The 23,111-nt window shown below is 24.2% G+C and overlaps 1 protein-coding gene across 2 annotated transcripts in view; it reads left to right on the top strand.

Moving 5' to 3' along the window:
- Positions 1–15,404, top strand: part of Gbs-70E (Glycogen binding subunit 70E) — a 45,027-nt gene extending 29,623 nt beyond the window's left edge. The window contains exons 1-4 of one of the 2 annotated variants that reach the window (XM_075366035.1): positions 1,120–1,300; positions 6,690–7,026; positions 9,760–10,423; positions 14,007–15,404. In XM_075366035.1, the coding sequence (XP_075222150.1) occupies positions 6,706–7,026; positions 9,760–10,386 (948 nt within the window). In that variant the 5' untranslated portion in view covers positions 1,120–1,300; positions 6,690–6,705 and the 3' untranslated portion in view covers positions 10,387–10,423; positions 14,007–15,404. Of the gene's footprint in view, positions 1–1,119; positions 1,301–6,689; positions 7,027–9,759; positions 10,424–14,006 lie in introns of those variants that run through there. The other variant, XM_075366034.1, reaches the window with a different exon arrangement.
- Positions 15,405–23,111: the final 7,707 nt, after the last annotated feature.

Raw genomic sequence — 23,111 nt, 5'->3', positions numbered from 1 at the left:
AAAAAAATATGTTTGGAATGAAAATATTTGGCTGAATCACGAGTCATAATGTGTAACTTACAAAAAATTTATTGGATGATAAATTTTAATCTCATCTTTCTTACCTAAATAGGAAAACAACTTATGTTCATAAAACAGCTTTGATAAGTTTTATTTAGGAAATAAAACTAGATATCAATTTCGTTTTTAAACAATTTTCATTTTTAGAAACTGAGGAAAAAATCGTATGTAAGGAAGCAAGTTAAATAGCCAATCTCCATGGCGGAGTTGTAGCGTCTTGGGGTTTTATCAAGAGGTCCCGGGTTTGAATCCCGGTTAGGCATCAATTTTTCATACGCTACAGATTTCCATCTGGGCTAATAACCATAGCAGTTGAACCCGCAATCTAAAAAAAGTAAATTAAGATAAAATAATAATAAATATTAATTGATAGATTACTTACGAAATTGTATAAAACAGTAAAACAATAGGATTTCGAAACTCTGTTAAAATATTTCATAAATATTGTTTATTTTTTATTTATTTATATTTTTATATATATATTTTATTTACTTATATTCGAAATATAATGACGATAAGTGTTTTATAATCGAAATCTAATTTTAGATTTTAAATAAAAATTTTGTAATTGGTCTTTGAATGAATTAATTCTCCAATTTATTTCAATAATCGCTTAGCTAATTTTTTTTTACTGCGCAATAATTCTAATACTTTCCGAATTCTGAATAATTAGTTTACAAATCACGATCAAAACTTTCAAGGGCACTTATAATTATAATAATTGTAAATTACATTTATAAAATAAAAGTATTATCATCACTATAATAATTAAATTGATTTCAATTTTAAAATTAAAATACTCGTATTCTAAAAAATAACTGTATTATGAACGATACGTGAATAGCCTTTATTCTTGTCTCTTACGTATTTTTAAATGATAAAAATTTTACGTAGCTGTTAAAAAAAATGTAATTCAGATAAAATTAATACAGGCAATAAAAGGTCATTAAAGATAACTTTTCTCTAAACAGAAAGACAATAAATTAAAATTCTTAGCAGTTATACGTACATTATTACGGAGTGAGGAAAAATTATTTTTACAACAACAGACTACATTTTTTTTTTAAGTGGTTAGTTGTTCGTTTAAGAAAACGCTTTCCGGTAACTTATTCGTATGCAGGGGATAAGTGGCCGTTACATATGTTTAATGCTATCTACATCGTCCTGTTACTGCTATTAATATCAGCTACAGTTAGTTGAAATCGTCGAGCACTGATTCTTTATTAAAAAAATTGATAAGGTATTTATGAAAGATAAATATAGGTAAATCTGTTTTTTATTTAAATGCATTTTTCTACTTATTTCTTATAGATTTGAACTTAAAACTGCTATGTTGTATATGGTTGTAATAGTCATATAATTACGAAATAATATTTCAGATAACTTTAAATCAGAATATTACGTGCTTCAGGGCATGCATGTGTGATGACACATTTACAAATCATATTATCTAATTATTATATGTATTATTTAAGTGGCACCATATAACATAGTGAAGTATAAAAAAGATAAAATATGTGTACATATATATATATACATATATATAAACTTACTATCTCCTATAGTAAAATGATAGATAAAATTACGGTTATTCTATTCTATTTACGCATATTGTCATATCTAGTTGAGGAAAAATAATTAATTAATAATTTTACTATTATTATATCTTACAAAGTTTTAGTTACGTAATTTTTATTTCACAATTCTTGTTCAAAAGTGTGTAATTAATTTTCTTTAGTATCTTTCAACTTCCTTATATAAAAATTATATAGTGTATTTACACGTATATCTATTTTTCTGGTATGAGAACCACCACTCTTCAAGCATCTAAGGAACGCCCATTGACAATTCAAAAATTTTAATTAGAAAGAATATATTAGGACACATCATTTTAAAGGGAATTGAAAAAACCTTCGTGCCCCGTTAACACTAACCAGAATTTCGACTATTTAATATTATTTAAATATTAAATGGCTGATAATACTTAATATTGTTTAAAAATTAAATAGCCCACCATTTTGGTTAGGATCACCGGGTTGGTCTACTGGTGAACTCGTCATCGCAAATGAGCTGACTTCGAAGTCGAAAATTCTGAGGTTCAAATCCTCGTAAAGGCAATTAATTTTATACGGATTTGAATGCTAGATCGTGAATACCGGTGTTCTTTGGTAGTGGTTTGGTTTCAATTAACCACATATGTCATGAATGGTCGACCTGAGACTGTACAAGACTACATTTCATTTACATTCGTACGTATCATTCTCTGAAGTAATACCTTACGGTGATTTCGGAGGCGAAACAAAAAAAGAAAGTAGCTTGAAGTGTTTATATCAAAATTTTTGTTTTTTAATACATTTTAAAATGATGTATCACAGCCCTACTCTTTCTATTTTAAGTTTCCCTTTTGAAGTGCTCTGTGTTTATTTTGTGGTCTCATATCGAAAAATAGATTGATTTTGAGGTAGAACCAATTGCTAAATTTCAAATTTCATTATTTTTTAAGTTTTTAACGATTATAATTTACTTTCAGTGTTTGTTTATCTAAGTTATTATATCTTTTAGAACTAAAAAAGATGTCTACCAGCATTTGCTGTTATACAAGTTCATGTTTTTTTCTATTGGAAAGTTTTTAAGATTTCTCATTCTTTATTAATTAATGTTATTTAATATATAATAATTTTATGTATAAATATATTTTATAATATAATAAATATATATAATATATATAATATATTTTATTTTACGTTATATATTCATATATTTTTATCTTGTATAAAATAAATAATAATTTAATTTTTTTATAATGAAAAAAAAATTATTTCTTTGCTCTTTGAATTTTTATATTATTATTGTTGAAAGTAAAAATTAGCAAGGCAAAAGGTTAGGACGGATTTTATAATTGACGGAATTTTATATGTGAAGAAGAGATTACGAAAAATCATAATTTTATGGTTATAAAATCTCTAATTTATTTATTTTTTATATTATAACCGTAAATCTTTTATTTCGAAAAAAATCGAAGCATATACTTTATTTTCTTTCATTTTATATTTTATATTAAATGTATATTTATAATGTCTCCGTTTAAAAAAAAAAAAATATTTAGTTGTAATTTTTGAAAGTAATATTATTATATTTTTTGGATGGAAGTATAAAAATTGATTTTTTTTCACTAAAATAATTATTAAAAATATTATATAAATAATAAAATAGCATTTTTCGAGGTTACTACACCGTAAAATAATGTCATCATTTTGTTTTAATTTTATTAATTAATTGATTTAAATATTTAGGTTATCACTTATGTTATTAAAATATTTAATAAATTATGGAAGCAATTCTATAAAATTAATTTTGATAAAAAAAGACGCACGTACACAAACATATTCGTAAATTTATTTATTCTTTATATAATATTCTATTGTTTTCTATTTTTATTATCTTGCACGGATTAAAGGAATTATTGTGATCGCGAAAAATTTCGATTTTTCAGATTTCAACGGTAATATCCATTTTGACTCGTTTCGGCGTGTATGTATGTATCTCGCATAACTGAAAAACCATAAGCCGTAGGATGTTGAAATTTTTAATTTAGGACTGTTGTAACATCTAGTTGTGCACCTCTTCTTTTGATTGCAATCGACTGGACCAAAAGTGTCCAAAAAAGCCCATAATCCAATAAAACTTGGATTTTTGATTCTTTATTAACTGCAATAATAAGCCCTCATTGAGAGCTTTTCAACGATATATTATAAGTGGTACTTTTCACTGGTTCCAGAGTTATAGCCAAATAAAATGTTAATTAATGAAATATTTGGATCTTAAAGGGGAAGGCACATCGATTCAAATTCGACTTAATCTCCTTTGTTTTAAACTTTTTTTTTAATTTAAATATATTGATTCATTAATAATTATTAACTTCTGATTGTAAAAAAATTTCTACAATAAATAATAATTCAATAACAATAAATAGAAAAGTATCAGAAGTTATTAATGAAAAAAATTTTATATACTTTTAATTTAAAAAAAATGTGTATATGTAATTTAATAGGCGTACAAGGAAGTTATGTGTGTCTACATCAGATTTTTTATTTATATATATATATATATATATATATATACTTTTATTAATTACACACACATATATATATATATATATATATATATATAATTTACTGATTAAGTGAATCGTATAAATTGTGTGATTATTAATATACTAATAAACTATTGCAATCATTTTTAATGATTATAGCGAATAGCAGATAATTCAATTTTATGAATTAAATCATAAATTAAATATGTAAAAAGTAATGTTAATTTATTCTTTATACATTTACCATTACATGTAAAATGAATAATACATTTCATTATAAAATTACAAAACAAATTATATGAATTATATATATATATATATTTATATATATGTAATATTTTATTAAGTCTATAAATTGTGAAATATTATAATAATCACGTTATTTGTTAATGTTCATCGACCTTTCTATTTTAGGCCTATCTTCATTTCTTTTTTCTGTTGAATTTTTTTAATTTAAAAAAAAAAAACTGAAACTGATAATTATAATTTATTAGTGTCTCGTGTCTGTCTCTCTAAGTGGTGTAGTAAATCTATAATTAATTTCCCTCCCTCATATTTCGAAAAGTTTCTGTTTAGTGTTTACATTTTATTAACTTTTAGATAGTTTTTTGAGGGGGAAAATTAGGGTGGCTTTAGTATATGCTATGAACGATTAATTAATCTTTTAAAGGATTCCGACAATATGTCTTGAACTATTTTTGGTTTTAAACGTTTAATGCCAACAGTTAAAACCATGTGATTGTATCAAACAAAAACAGATGGCTGCCTACTGAAGGTCGATCAATTCATGCCAAGAAAGCAATTGAGTTTAAAATATTTCTTGGTATCTAAACTAATGAGATTTAATTAAAATGGTATAAATAATTTTTATATTTTTCCAACAATTTTTTAAGTAACCTTTATATTATAGACTGGCTTGGAATCTTGTTTTCTCTGACTTAATTAAGCTATATGGGACTTGTATGTTCATTAAACAGTTTTTATTGACTAGTAATATAAATGGAAATGATTAAAATAGGGGGGGCATAAACAATTTTAATTAGTTTGACTAACATCCCAAAATCTAAATCGGGTTTTTTATCTGATAAATTTTCATTTTCTTTATTTATTAAACTCTATGCAATCAAGTGAACTCTAAGTAATCATCAGGCAAAGAAAAAATTATTAAGTGCCTTGATTTTCGAATTGTTGTACTGACCTTGCTATTCACTTCCTTTTTATTGGTGATAATTCAGGAACAATAAGTTATATTTGTAAAATCAGAGTTGCAAATACTCATAAAACAAGCTTCACTTCCTTCAAAGTACCTTTCACTTACCTCCTGCAATCATTTGTACTGTGAGTGTCCTCTGATTTATCGATTAACTTTCTGCATATGTTAACAAAAAGATTTATTATTTTTTATCGTTTAATTGAAACAGTCTTATCTCACAACTATTCTTTTGTAACCTAATGTATAAGAATTCAAGCACAACATTGCTTCCTTGTTTTTTTTATTCTGATTACCTACTCTTTTAAGTGTTTCAATAAATGACTTAAGATCACTGTTTGGTGCCCATAAGTATAAATCGTTTAAATCAGTGGTCTTCAAAGCGTACCCCAGGGATACGCATGTAATCTATGTAATATTATTTATAATAGTATAATAGTAATTTATGTAATATTATTTATACATAGTATAAAAAATAAATAATTTGATTTTTGACTACACACGCATGGATGTAACCAACGTGTGTGCACTTACCCCCCCCCCACACACACACACACATGTATATATATTATATATGGGATAAAACTTGTAATTATTTTCGTCTTAGTGGTACATGAACAACAAAAAAAAGGTTTGGAAATTGCTGGTGTAAACTGATATTTAGAAAATAAAGAATTTCATATATAAATGTACAATGTTTGCTAAAATGAATAGTAACTTATTATTAAAAAATAACAGTACCCACTTCTATCAAACCAAATTACAGAATTGTTTATATATCTCAACACAATACTTTGACTTATGAGATATGGACTTAATATGCTTCTGTTGTCATTTTTAATAAACGAAAACTGATTAAAACAATTTAATTTATAATTATAAGACTTTCTCTCACAGAAAAAAATTACTTGTGATGAATTTTGAAATAATACTAATTTCAGAATTAAAAAAAACCTAAATTTTCTGCATTTCATTTAACGTGTACATAAATATGTGTTCAAACAGTTTTCATTAAAGTCTTCTAAATTATGGGTTATTGTTTAGTTACTTTTTAAAAAAGTAAAATGAACTTGAAGCACAATTACTTTTTATTTTATAATTAATGTTGATTTTTTACACTGCTCTGATCAAAATTTGACCAATTTCGTTGATCCATCCAGGCAAATACTTTAATAGTTCATTTCTTTTATCCATGGAGTAGCATATCCAACCATTCATGATCTGATCTATATAATGTATTATTAAAAATCAAAATAAAAGATTTATTTATTTATTCTTTAATGAACTTTATCTTGACTAATTTAACAGTTTTTTTCTTTTTTTCAGATTTAAAAAAATCTTAATGTGCTCACTCATCATGCCAGCCGATTACGATGTAATTGTAGCTCACAGTCCACCGGTATTTAGTCATAGCCCACCATCATATTACAGTTATGGGAGCTGTCGGTCTGCATCGACACCACCATCACCTTTAGCATCTAGACGCCTCTCACCTAGTCCACAGAGACGTCAACCATCAAGTCCAAAACCACGTCGTCCGTGTCTTGTCCTCAAACCAGATGATTCATCTTCTGGTTCTGATAATGATAATGAACCGACATCTCCTACAAAATTAAAGAAAAAAGTTGTCTTTGCTGATGATAGAGGACTTTCACTAACACATGTAAGTTTTCATTAAGTTATTAATAAACTTTTTATTACTGTTTTTAATAACTTTAGATGAAATATACGATATATATGTTTTTATAATAGATTTTTCATTTTATCATACATTTTTGTTAAACTTATTTTACTGAATCTTATTATTGAAAATATTATGATGTATATATTAAGTCAACAGCTTAAGAATACGTTATTGTAGCTTCTATTTACAGTAAATAACATTAACATGAAAAGTATGTTTCAGTGTGTGGCATTGACTTCGTCATTTATACACTTTGCACTCCTTCCTGTTTTATATTTCAATAACATTGTAGTTTTATGTTACATGTCAGTTCTTTGTATTGCTGATACATAAATGTACATTACAGAATAAAATTGCATTTGAATAATCATTTTTTCTTTTTATTATCTAGAAAACAAGTTTTCTCTTACTTACTATACTAACTAAACTGTTGAAGATGAATTAAAAAGTATTTACGATTATCTATCAAAATTTGATATTGTTTATTACATAACACTTTAAATTATTTCATTAATCACTTGGAATGTAGAATTAGTTATATTTACAAAAAAAAAATCTGTTCTGATCTTTATTTTATGTGTGTTTGTATGTATGCACATACTTACGGTAGTGTGCATGCATGTGTTGAACATTTGTTGTTAAATACATTGAAACTAATGTCTTATTTATTATGTATAAATATTAATTATATTTAGACTGTATACAAAAGGTGATGTCACTTGTCTACTGGTATTATTTTCTTTGTTTAATCATCAATTTTTTTAAACAAAAAAAAACCAAAAAAAACATGAATTAAAATTAAATGAATTTATATTATAATTCATTATGTATGTGAACATGATTAATACAGTAACATTTTTTCCTGATTTTTTTTTAATTGTGTTTCTAACAAAAAACTGATAATGGTGTTGTTATAAACAGTGGAAATGTTAGGCGAGTTGTCATCATCTTATATCTTGGTTGAAAGTAAATATCATAGTCAGTATTTGTTCAGAATAAAGAAAAAACCTACTTGATTAATCGCAACCAAATTTTTACCCCATTTCTTGGTGACTGAGAAGGTTTTTAGATATATTTCATCTCAAATATATATATATATATATATATATATATATATATATATATATGTAGTAGTGGAGATTGGCCGATTGAAGCAAAGACTTTAATAAATTAAATTAAAGAACTGCGAATTATGAGTCTCTATCACTCTGTGAGCTGTGTGCAAACTGAATGATTGGAATCAATCGAATGAATAATATTTCAAAAATAATAGAATTAAATAATAATAAATAAATTTAAAAATTTCTGTTTGACAATAATGGGCTTCCTGTGAGGACTGTTTGTGATGTTAGATTGATGAGGTATGCAAGCACTCTGTGGGAGACTGGACCAATCATCAGCATCAACTAGTAACAAACAAAGACCCCCGGGGACACTGTTTTAGGAGGTGTAATGGGGTGCTCTTTTAATATCTCTGCAAACAATCGTTTGATTTTCAAAATTGAAACGGGGTATTTGTTAGTAGATTGAAGGCTAACTTTTGCATGCATCAGGTGCACTCTTGATCTAACAAACCACGGTTATTCGGAAGTGTATATATATAAAGTTTGTCTGTATGTTTGTTATTGCATCACATGAGTCCAGGTGGTTTCCCTGACAAATTGGGAATGGCGAGTGAAGAAAGCTCTGCAGTCATGAAGTAGACCCCAGGAGGCCCCAAAGGGCCCCTGAGTTGTCTCCAGGATTTCTCTTGGGCTGACTTGAGCCCCAAGGGTCCAGATTCTGGCTAGACAGGCCAGCTAGTAATTTTATATTTTCAAAAAATATATGTTTTGCCTTCTGTTATAAAGTTGGAATTATTTTAAATAAAATGAGTTATGGTTTCATAATTCACTTAAAACAATTCTATAAAGATATTATTCAATAAATTGTTAACACAGAATACAGATATTACAACATATCTCTTATAATGACCAATATTTTATTTACAATGAATAAAAAAAACTTATTAATATGAACATAGTTTTTGCCAAATTAGTATTAAGAATATATTTTAAAGTGACTATACTATATAATTTTTTCATGCAAATCAACAGTATATTACATTATTAAAATGCTGAATTTTCTTATGAAAATGTTAATATAATGTATGTATATACATAAAAAAAAAATAAATCACTTCCTGAGATCTAACCTGATGTTAAAAGCTGGATGTTGATCCTGGGTAAGATAAGCATCCCTTCCATTCTGTTAGTTTAATAACACCTCGAATGCCACAGGGAATAGTATCCTGAATATTGAAAGGTGTGAAGTAAAATAAAATTTCAATCACCAAAGCAGAGTTCAATGAATTTTTACCTGTAGAACAATGGGATTAAAAACACCAGATACAGTTCACTGCATAATGTTTTTATTAAATTAATTTCACATTTGAAAAAAGTTAAATTAAAAGACAATAAATGGATGATAGGAGTCATTATGGAACCAAAAACAGGTTAGGAACATTCAGGAGAAACAATAGGTAACAGATAAAATTTGCATATTAATTGCTATATTTTTTTAGTAAAAAAAAAGAAAGAATTTTTAGATTAAATTAAATGGTGGTTACATAACTTATATTTTTAATAAAAAATATTTTATGAATTTACTAAGTTTGATCGTTTTTTATATATATATATATATATTACATGTGTAATTTTTGTTTGTTGTTAGGTACGAATGTTGACTGAAGGACCTGGTATGCCCCCTTCATGGAATTCACAATTCTTTATGTTAGTGACAAAAGGTGTATCTGCCGAGGTAGCTCCTGAACCTTGGGAACCGACATTTCCTCAACCAGCATCGAATTATCTTGAATTTCGCAACAGGCTCGATGAAAAAAATGTTTCCTTAGAAAATGTTATCGTTAAAGAATCAGAAGAATCTGTAATCGGAACAGTGAAAGTTCGTAATTTAACATTTGAGAAAGAAGTGTTTGTAAGATCATCTACTGATTGTTGGTCAACACATGAAGATGTATTTTGCACATACGTTAATAATACACCTTCGGTACAAGGAGTCAAAATTATTTACGATACGTTTTCATTTCGTATAACACTCCCACCGAAATCAAGATTGATAGAATTTTGTGTATGCTATCGTTCTGAACTTGGTGAATATTGGGATAATAATGATGGTAAAAATTATCATATCGTTAGAAAAAATTCAGGAAACAACAGTAAAACGAAATCAGAACCGATTACTATACCTAACATCAATTTGAGATATCGCGATAATGGTTTAGACCCATGGTCTGATTTTAGTATGTTCGGTCATCAGAACAGTGTTCCTTATTGGTGAATGATGTACATTATTGCTTAACGGGAAGCAAAATGAGGTAAATTTATTTATATATTTTTAAGATCTTTTTTTATTTGATTTTGTAAAGGAATGTTTGACCTTGAAGTGAGCATATCTGACTTTATCATTTGCTTGCATGTATTTAGTATATATATGGAGATATTTATGTTTGTATGAAACCTTGAAGCCACAAAATAAACTGGTACATTTTTAATTGGAGTTCTTCCTAAGGCTTATGATATTTTCTTGGATTATGTCAGTATATTAATACTGTATTGATATGTTTAATTATTTAGCAGTAAGAGAAAATGTCAAGGTCGGATATTTTTTATACAATTTTTTTTTTATACCATCCCTGGAAGTAATAAATATAAGAGTCAAAATAAAACTTACTAAGTTGAATTTTAAATCTAATCCTTATAACTACTTATTTGTTGAGAAGGAAAGTAATTTTTCAATAAGGATTTTTGTCAGTTAACAATTAATTCAGCCTTTTCATAAAGATTTTTATATTATCATAGATAGAAATCTCATATGATAAATTTGTGGCTTGTATGATAAAGTGATAGCTTACATTCAAATTAGCTTGTTCTTTGGATCTTCATATTTCTACTCATTCAGTTACTAAGCCACAACCTAATGAGATTGTATAGAAATCATCCGACCTACATGAACATCACACTGAGATATTAAACATTAACTTTTTATTAGAATATACCCATATAATAAAAATTTATTTATGATTAAATGTAGCAAAAAGGTTTGGTTATAATTTGGATAATTTCTATAAAATATAAAATCAAATTTCTGTAAAATACGGAAATATAAAAATCTATAGAGCTAATATAAAATTAGAATCTTTTTATGGTTTTTATCTTTTCTTTGCACCTGGATTCAAGTATAAGGATTCTAAATTTAAAAAAAAATATGTTTGGCTGTCACTAATTATTGCTTTATTAATAAATATTAAAGAAACCTTAAACTTGAATAATATATATAGATTTTTTCTTCTTGTTAATGATTATTTTTCTTTTATTATATTTAGAAGTAAAATATTTTACTTTATGTTACTTCATGAATATAAGGTATCATTGTTATAATTTGAGATTTTTATGCATGTCTAATGAAATGTGCAATTTTATAATTTATTAGTAGTCATAAAATAACTGCCTAATTTTATGGCATTGGATTACCTTTCTGATCATTTATCATTTTATTAAACTGTCATAACTTTTACATTATTCACAAAAGAATCTTAAATAAAATATTTTTTAAACTGTTACTTGATTGACACACAATTGAGTATATCAATTACTTCATTATATCTCATAAAGTACATTTAATAAAGTACAGACACATTTATAAATACAATCACTAAATTGATCTTCAGATGAAGGCTTCTTAAAAAATTTCAAGTGATCATGTTCTTAAAACAAATATAAAATCTTTTATACAATTGTCAAACTGAAAAAATTAAATTAGAACTCTAATCTTTATTACCATTTTAACATATTTTATTGACATTTTTTCCTCTATTTTTTAATAAATATTGCTTTGAAATTTTTTTAAAATAACCTATTTGTTGGCTTGAAATTTTTTTTTATGAAGTTGATAGGAAGAATTTTTTCTATATGATAATTAGAAATAAGTTCATATCTTAGGAAATAATATTCTTTATGGTTCTTAATTTATATATATATATCAAGTGATCATGTTCTTAAAACAAATATAAAATCTTTTATACAATTGTCAAACTGAAAAAATTAAATTAGAACTCTAATATTTATTACCATTTTAATATATTTTATTGACATTTTTTCCTCTATTTTTTAATAAATATTGCTTTGAAATTTTTTAAAAATAACCTATTTGTTGGCTTGAAAATTTTTTTTATGAAGTTGATAGGAAGAATTTTTTCTATATGATAATTAGAAATAAGTTCATATCTTAGGAAATAATGTTCTTTATGGTTCTTAATTTACATATATATATATATATATATATATACATATATATATATATATATATATATATATATATATATATATATATATATAATAAAATATATGAATAAATTTTTGTTTTAATCATAAATAAAGTTAGCAGTTTAATACCTAAGAATTTAAACTGAATTTAAAACATTTCTTTCCAATGAGTCACCATTTTGTGTTTTTTCAGAACCCAGAGTGATCAACACAAGACATTTTTGAACTAGATAATTTCTGGCTTACTAAAGCTTTTTATAGAAATGCACATAAAAATGGGAAATTATTAATTTAGTTAAAGGTTTTGCTTTTAATAAAGTTAAAAGTTATCTTGTATTCATGGAAGAAATTATTTTTGAATGTTGTACCCCCAATGCCCTAATCTTAAGTTGATATTGATGGTTATTTATAAATTTCCTTCTAGTTGTTTTTAAACTTACATATAACTGTTGGAAACTATTTACATAATTCCTAATATATTCAATGTCATTATGTGATGATTTAAATGTTAACTTTCTAAAACAATTTTAGTTTGTGATGAATGAGTTAGCTTTTAATTTAGTTTAAGCTGATATTGATAATAGTTTTGTAAGTTTACTTAAGATAATTTTTAATCCTTTGTTTAATAAATGACTAAACCATTTAAAAAAAAAAAAAACTTTCCACAAATTTATTTAAAATAAAATGACTTATTTACATAAACAATATTACTGTCACTGAATTTTTAATTTTAAGTAATTCTAATTAAAAAGTGTAAAAAACTTCTGAATTTTCTGCATTTCCATTTAATGTCTACCTAAATAAATATGTGCTCAAATAATTTTCATTAATGCCTTCTAAATAGTGATTTATGTAGTAGTTAATGTAATTAATGTGATATCTTTAATGTTGTTTCATTTGTTTATATATTAAATTATTAAATGAGCTCTGACAAAATTTACAAAATTTATTTTATAATAAATTGCAGATGTTGAAATGCTGTTCAAATCAATGTATTACATGGTTTCCATTGATAAATTTAGAAAAATACTGAGGCAGATTTTTTTTTGTCCTGGAGTATCATATCGATACATTCCTGATGTGATCTTTATAATTTTTTATTATTACATATTAATCAGAATAGAAGATTTGTTTGTTTAATTTGTTTGTATATCAGCAAAGCATCAGTTGTGTTATTGATCACGCCTGATTGGTTTCCTTCAATTTATGTCTTTTATTATTAGTTTTTATGTATTTTCAGGCAATAAAATCTCTTGTGGGTATTATTATGAATGATATAAATTTTTTTTTCTATTTTGGTAGATTTTTAAATTATTTTTATTATGATTAATTATTTTATTCAGATCAGTATGTAAAATCCATTATATGGACAATGAACTGGAATACGTAGGCGTGTTAAAGCCATAGATAAAATAGGAACTTTCCTAACATTTTTGTGGTTGGTCCAAAGAACTTCTAATCAGAGCATCACAAAATGCAAACAAAATAATTGATATAAAAAGAATATAGAGGCAGTTAAAATTCATATTAATACATAAATTATATGTATGTTATATATCATTTGAAGTTTAAAGTCAATCTTAAAGTTATAAGTTATTTTATCAAAAGATTTATAAAGTATTATTTGTTTTTCAGTTCTCTCTTCCACTGTTGTTGAATCACTGGTTGTGATGCATGTTCAATTTCATAGTGGTGTACCATTGGACCATATTTATAATGGTTACTGAAAATGGACGAGTCCATGGATCACTTGAAGTTCTGATGTGGTGAAAAGCAGCAGACTGGCTATTACTTTATCTTCTTTCTCATACAACTACAGCTTCTACAACTACTCTTTACCACTGCTACAACTGGTTACTGTCTTCCGGATTCTATAATTATTATCTATTATAGTTCTTTATCAAGTGCCTTTAAAATTAAAAAAAAAATATGCTATTATTATTCATTTCTTTTCCTTATTTTATAAATATAAATTATACAATGTATATTCATTCAAGTAGTTAAAATTGAATAAAAAAAACTTTTTTATTACAATAATAATACTTGTAAATTTATAAGTTATAACCTGACCTGAAAAATCAGGTTTCTTAATTAACTAGTTTACTACATCAAGAAGTTATGTTAAAAAAAAGTAGTTCTATGAATGTCTATCTAGATAAAATGAGATGTGATATTTGTTAGTAAGGGATTGCTAAAGACTGATTTAATGTTTTTTTAATGTAAAGTTTAGGTTTTTGTTAGGTTAGGTACTGTTTTGATAAGTGCTCGTGTTGGAACATTATATGTTTTTACTTTTTATGGATAAAAAATTATTTTAAATGTGTCATTGTAAAGTTTGATGAGAATAATAGTGATTACTATATTAAGATTGGTTATTTTTATAAAATGGTTTAATAGAATGTTTTTATCATGTGGAATTGTATGAATTATATGACTTTGTAAATGTTTGTTAAAAATGTTAAAGATTAAAGAAAAGCTGTTATGTTTTGTATACTTATCAGCATATACATTCATAGAACATTTATTATAAAATGTAGTAGAATCACTGTATTTATTATTACATATATATATATTTTTTTAAATTTTATATATATTAAATATAGTACAATTTGTATAAATAAAAATTAATGTTCCTAAAATATCAGTCTTAATATTTTTATTATTTTTTATTAGTTATATAATTGTTTTTATTACCGTCCTTATTGTTATAAGTTTTAATGTCTCTATGAAAATATCAAGTTTCTGATAAATAAAACAAAGAATTTTTAATTATTCTTTAAATTTTATACTAATTTTAATTTAAAAAAAAAAATTGTATATAAAATTTTTTAATAATTATATTGTAAATATATAAATAAATATACATGTACATTATACTATACAGTCTGATTATGTTTTCACAAGAATAATAGTCATTAATAAGTGAAAAATTGAGGTACGGTAATGTTGGTTTTATGTAAATATTATATGATGTTCCTTTTTTGTAATTTTAACTGTTTTATTAGTAATAAATAAAGTCAAATGATTTATTTATGTATCATTTATTATTTTATTATACACCTTTTTATGTTATTTAAATATCATTTGAAAACACATATTTGGTAGTATAGATACTTTATATAAGCACCTACTTATTGTTAATTAATTAATTAGAAGAGGTTTGTTTATTATTGTGAATGAAATATTTACCTTTTATCATATTTTTAGTTTTACTGTTAATGTAAGTAATTTATTATCCTACACAACTGAATGGAGTTTTTCCATGTAACGTAAATTAGTAATGGTGAATAATCCTTTTTTATTTTAAATAGTAAAATACCACTGGAGGATATAAATTAGATAAGACTAAAAATATATCTATCTCCATTGTAAGATGATTGAACGTACTACTTATTACTTGTTTTTAATATAAATAAGCAAGATTTCATTTCTGTTACGTTATACATGGAAATCAGCAAACTTTGGTAAAAGTATCCTGGAATAATTATGTAATATAATCTTTTACAGTTAGTAATTTTTTCATTAGGCATTCATTATGTGATTTAATTTTTTCTATCAATTTCATTTCTGAGATATTGAACTTTTGATTGTAAGTCTTCAACTGATCTAAAACAAGAACAATGTTTCTGTGAGTTCTTAATGATTTAAAAATTGATTAATATTTATAAATAATTGATATTTATATAGAAAAAGTATTCATTATTATCTAATAAATACTTACAATAGTTTTCTTCATGATAGCAAAGAAAATTTTATAAAATTATCAATTTTTTAATGACAATTTGAACCATATTTATTAAATATAACTTTTTAAAAACTTTACATCACAAAGCTTCTAGTTACTGAAAACGATTGTAAAATAAATTTAAAAAATATTATAACAAGTTTCTAAAATGTTATATTTAATTAAAGTGTTTCAGTTCATCATTAAGCAACCCACCAGCTTGGTCATCTTCCCAAATCAGCTGATTTGGAAGTCAAGAGTTCAGAGTTCAAGTCCTAGTAAAGTCACTTATTTTCCATGGATTTGAATACTAGATTGTGAATACCGGTGTTCTTTGGTGGTTGGGTTTCAATTAACCACACATCTCAGGAATGGTCGAACTGAAACTGTACAAGACTACACTTCATTTACACTCATACATATCATCTTCATTCATCCTCTGAAGTATTATCTGAATGGTAATTACCGGAGGCTAAACAGGAAAAAGTCATCATTAAGCAATTGATAAGTTTTATATAATAAATATTTTTAAATGAATTAGAATAATTATATAATTCCTGGAATAAATTATTAAGAGACTTTAAGAAAAGAACAGTTAGAGGATAATACTAATTAACATTAATGCCTTTACGACTCATAATGATTAAATTTCCTATTCATATAAAGACAACCAAAGTATTTATTTTTAACTTAGATGTTCACTTGTAAGCCTACCAGATGAAATCATGCTACTTTTAATGCTCTCAGCTCATCATAACAAGTAGGAATTACTGTCTTTTTAAATAATAGGAACTCAAAAATACTTTAAATGATATGATTTCTGTTATTCTTACTAAAATAATAACAAAGCTTCAATTTTCATAATTAACCTTCTCATAGTTAGTGTCAATATATAAATACTGATATTAATTATGAATATATATATATATATATATATATACATACACACCCTTTATGTAGGTATACATTTATTTTGAGACATACCAAAAAATAATCAGTATCTCTTCAATAACAATAATTAATATTCAAAAAGTCAGTGTTCATTTTTATATATATATATATATATATATATATATATATATTCACACACACATATATGTAAACATCTTATGTGGCTGATTTACATTTATGATTAAGTGTATTTAACTAACCTTCTTTTTCACATTATAATGATGTGAAAATTTTAAAGAATTTTGAATTCAAAGATATATTGAACACTTTTTTTGTATTTTAATTAAAGATTTTTTCAAAATGATGTTTATTTTCCATTTTAGATTGTGGTACTAGTAACAAGGAGATTTTATAGTTTACCGGTATCACGATTCTTAGAAATACACCATGGTACTTTTTCATTTTGTGATTTTACTAGTATCTAATTAGTCTGAGAATATTTGCAACAAAATATTACCCATTCTATCATTTCATTTATCAATCTACATTTATGTATAAAAATTAAATTAAAAGTCTTCCATTGAAATAATGTACTCTATTATGGAAATTCATACATTTAGAAAAAGTTATTCTTAATTTACTTTCACTGATTGTTTTTTTTTTAATCTTCATCAAAGTTGATTATAGTGTTAAAAAATCTTACCAAAGCATATTTACAATTTGAGTGATGATTTTATTTTTTTTTTATAAATATGGTAAACATAACTTTGTCACTTTGCTGATTTAAGTTTGTCTTTGCTATTAATATTAAGAAAGAAGAAAAAAATAAAAAAAATAAACTTTTTTCATAAATTCTTAAACATTGTAAATGTCCATAATTAGTGAATTTAAAAGTATAATTTTATTTATTACGCCTCAGATTTTAAATAGATGTCATATTTTCATGTAATTTCATTTAAAAATTACTTACAAGCCCAAGAATTTTTAATTACATTTTTTTTTTTTATTCTGAATTTCTATTTTACTTTTTATTTTTAACTTTCTTTAGAACAAGTTTCTAAGTATCTTAATTACTTCTAAGTTTATACGTACCTATTTTTGCTTTTCAAGAATCTTTTTCTCAACAATTAAATTATTGCAAACCTTGCTTTTTTATTACTTATTATCACATGCATATTTGGTAAGTTATTAATTTATTTTCTTTACTTGAAAAATGAAACAACATTTTTAATAGTAAAAATGAATATAAAAGAATATTATCATCATTTTTATTATTATTAATAAATTATTCATAATAAAAAATATTAATTGTTAATATTAATTATGAAAATAATATAATAAAGATTATAATACTCGTCCAATAAAATTCATTTTAATCACGCTCGTTTTATCACTGATAATTATAAATATTTTTTAACATTTTCTAGTCAAAATTAATTTTCATATTATATAGTTCATGAATAAAAATTAAAAGTGATAAAAAATAAGATGTGTATGCTGCATATATTCATGAATTGAAACATTTTCAATGCATACTTGAATATAAAGAGGTAGGTAGCATAAGTATACGCTTGAATATTATCTTAAAAAATATGTCAATTATTAGCTTTAATTATGTATTTAAAATGACTGTTAGTATCTTCTGTTTTTTAAATAAAGTATTAACTTCTTGTTAATGTGATCTTGCAAAAATTATATATAAGTATCAAAAGATTTTATGTGATTGTAATAATAAATTATGATACTAAATGAGAAAATTATATCATCTTGTGTTTTTTTTTAATTTTTTTTAATTACTGTGTAATTTTATATAAATATATATATATATATATATTTTGTGTGTCTGTGTGTGTGTGTGTGTGTGTGTGTGTGTATACATCTTATATTTCATATTACTTTTAATTTTGATATTTTATTTTATCAGTGATAAAATTTAATAAAAAATAAAATCCTTATTAAAAAAAATAATTGTATCATTATATTTTATATTACGTTAATATTATTAAATAATTTTTATAAAATTTTATTTTATTGTAAAATAAAATAATACTTTGTAATAAAGAATTTATTTATTGTGATATACAAGTATTCAGATATTTTTATGATCATTTAATATTTGTTTTAATGTCATTGTTTCTGCTTTAATTTCATTACTGGTTGTTTATGAACATTTAATTTTTTTTCTTAAATTAAATGCTTATTCATTCATATTTGGCTCAACTTTAACTTTTAAAGATCAGAATTAAAGTCATGCTTATAATGAAAATTGGTGAATAATTAATTTAGTAGACACTTTTCATTGAAAATATTATGATAAATCCTTAATTTAACTTTGTTAGAGATCCATGAAACAGAAGTAAACATTTTAATAATTACATATCAGTATACACTTTATTAGCATCCTACAGTTGAAAATATTGTCCAAATTTAATTATTTATTTTCTAAAAAAGGAATGGACAGTTGAACATATTTAAATACGATTATAAACTGTATTTAATAATGAGTTAATTTATTTTACTCTTTGTAGAAAATCCACCAGTCACAGTGCCTGTCTGAATCGTTTGTAGTTCATTTTGATTTCTTATGTTATTTAATTCTGAGAATGGACAATAGTTTTTCTTAAGAGAACTTCTGCATGTCTGCAGTTGACTTTTTAATATCTAGAGGAAAAAGAAAATTGTTACAGCAAATACAAGTATTTAGCCAATGCAATATTGTTGGTCAATAATCTACTACTTCTATTCTAGGTAAAAAATCTCCTGAGGAGTATATGTGGACAATGAGTGTAGAGAAATCTTTCCTCAAGAAGAACTTGAATCATTCCTTTAGGTTTTGTTGCTCATTTTATTCCATAATATTTCTTCGTGATCTTCCCTTTTTTTAAAAATCCACTCCTTTTTTTATCCTTGATCTTATTTTCCCTGGTGGTGTTATTTGTTTTTTGGCTGGTTGTCCTCTTGATCTGTGATAAGATCATGAAAGCCCATTCAAATTATTTAGATCTTTATATTTAATTGGTTTGTTGAGGGCAGACCTATCAAGCACTTTACTTCCTACTATACAAAGAGTCCTAAAAGACTAACTATACAAAAAGTCCATCCTTGGGCTGAGGTGCTTAACAGGTAAAGCCTGGCTTTTTCATCTCTCCAAAGATATATATAAAACCTTACAACCAAGTTATTCTGAACTGAAAAGATCTATAAAACTCCTTTTATGAATCATTTGCTAGCTGATTTTCTATTTTTGCTCTGAAATGTTTTATGATATAGATTTATAATTAATTTTTCTCTAATATTAATTTATTGTTGATTATACATCAGTAAAATTTAATTTGGATATCCTAATTATAAAAATATATAGCAGTAAACTTGTTAGGAAATAGTATAATCACTAAACAAAAATAATTGATTAAAAAAATATTGAATTATATTTTCAAATGTGGCATTCATGAAATTGGATTCTGTTAAAATGAGGTTTACTTTATAAATAAATACTTATGTTTAGATTAAAGTTATTTTATATTTATATCTGTACTAGTTCTTTAATTTAGCTTTAAGTATATTATTTGTTTTGTAAAGGCTGGAGATAATGACATTAAAACAATTCTAGTAAATTGTGATAATATTTCGTTGTTTTTTCTTGTTATCATAGTTAGAATGTAATGGAATTACAATACAATGTGAACAATTTTTAAGCAGTATATTTGCATTTAATTCATATAACATATCTGTAAAAGGTAAAAAAAAAATAGATTTAATTAAGTTACACCTTTACAGTTATTATGTGTGGATGTAAGAATAAAAAAGTAAATTTTGAGGGTTTTTTTTTAAATCACATGTGAATGATAATTTTAAATTACGTACTTGCTGATGACCACTGTCTTCATATTGCATACATATATATATATATATTTGTTTTTTGGAAGACTGAGGTGCTATGGTTTTATAATTTTAGTAATATTATACTCGTATAACATAAAAAAATAATAATTTGTTCTGAATAAATAAATATATGTAATGAAGTAGATTAAAATTTAAATAGAGAAATTTATAGTATGGAGTTTTTAAATTTTAGTCATTTGTGTGTGTGTGTATATTATATATATATATATATTTTTTTTTTTTTTCACAAATGATATTTACATAATAACATATTTGTTTGTATGTATAAGAATGCTGATTTAATTTAACTAATACTACCATCATTTCATATACAAAGACTGCAGCACTGCACTGATGTGGTTTACTAGATTTAATATTTTCAATATAGATGACAAAAATTCTTCCCCTGTCTGAAGCATATGCTGTCAGATAAATATTAATAATATTAGTATTTGCAATGAGATTAGTACACCTCTATTACACCGACTAACAATTAAGTTTGATCAAGAATAATGGTCAATCAATAGACTGTCCTTGTCATTATTTTCATATGATTATTCATACACATGTATATATTTTTTAAGTAGTTGGTATAATTGTTTGTGTTAATTTATAAGTTTTCTAAGAAAGATTTGAATATTATATATTTTTTTATGTAACATTTAATATAGTGAATAATAAATAACCTGTTAGGTTATTATTTGTACATAGCATCAATTAATATTATTTAAAGTAATAATTACGTCATTTATAGCACTGATTTTTTACTGATATTTATAAAAATTTGACAACTTAGAACTATTAAATGATAATTATTTTTATTAATTAATTTCTCTGAAGTTTTATTTGGATAAGGAATTTGTAAATAGTTCATTACTTATTTAAAGTGTTTATTTTATTGTTTTACTTAACAGTTTTTATGAATACAACATATATTTTGTTATTTTTGTAATGTTGTTTATATTTGTTATTTTTTAATAAATAATTTATCAATATTTTAAACCATTAAAAAATTATAAAATGAACATATATTTATACGTTATTTTTCAAAGCATGCTAGGTTATAGTAAAAAATATACAAACATTTATTCTTTCTATTTTCCAAATGTAAATATGAATATTTATTAACACAGCAATTAGGTTATAATATTATTATTATTAAATTATAATAATATGAAGTTTTTTTTATTGAGTAGTTTTACAATTAGCTTTAAAGAAGTATCTGTGAAGTATAAGTGCCATGTTGAAATTTTCATACTGTTGTGCGATTGCCAACAAATATGTATGTATATTTAAAAATGAATAATTTTAGATTAAGGCTTTTTTTATTAGTGTCACATGCATATTAAAAAAAAAATAAATGGGGTATATTGTTTTTAAAAGTCATTATAATTTAGATTAGGTAGATTGTATTTGTTATATTGTGAAATACCACTATTATGTGTTTTCAGTAATTGATTAGATGACATGTATAGCTTATTGGTTAAATAAATTTTTATTGTATATAAAATCAATCTGACAAATAATATTACAAATATAAATATCCACTAGAATTAAATGTATTATTTTTATATATAAAAATGTAATAAACGATTAGCTTTTTTTAAACTAATATTTTTTTCATGACCTCTTTCCATATTAATTATATCTAAACATTCATAACTAGTCGTATTCTGTTTAGAAATATTCTCAGACATTTTTGAAATGACTGTTTTTATGGCATTACATTTTTAACAGTATATCACTAGATAATTTTATTTTTGACATTGATGATACAGTTTCTTTGGGTAAAGGTTGGATGATCGAGCTGTGAATTGATGAAATATTGCAATTTAGTTTATGATTTATTTGTCACTGCTGCTAGCTGCTAGTTGTGACAAGAAAGAATAAGTTACTTTCATATGTACTATAGTTAACTATAGCACTTACTAAGTGAGCACTTGTTAAGTGAGCATTGCTCACTTTGTGTCACTGAATACTAACTTAAATAACGCACCATTTCTTACTAGTACACTGACCATTCAGTATTTAATATAAACTTTAAAATTTTGAAAAGAATAACAATCTTCAGTATCAAGTATTTTTATAGTGGAAAAAAATATTTATTCAACATTTTAATGCTTTAAAAAAATATATTATGGTTACATTCTATATATATATATGTACAGTTTTTTGGACCTACTGTCATACTGTCCTAGAAGTTTTTATTGTTTCTACTAAATCTTGTGTTTTCAATATGGAAG

Source organism: Lycorma delicatula, chromosome 5 (assembly GCF_047948215.1).
Source record: "Lycorma delicatula isolate Av1 chromosome 5, ASM4794821v1, whole genome shotgun sequence".
In the NCBI taxonomy this organism is placed as follows: domain Eukaryota; kingdom Metazoa; phylum Arthropoda; class Insecta; order Hemiptera; family Fulgoridae; genus Lycorma; species Lycorma delicatula.
The sequence above is the reverse complement of the archived record's forward strand: the minus strand, read 5'-3'. Positions and strand labels throughout refer to the sequence as shown.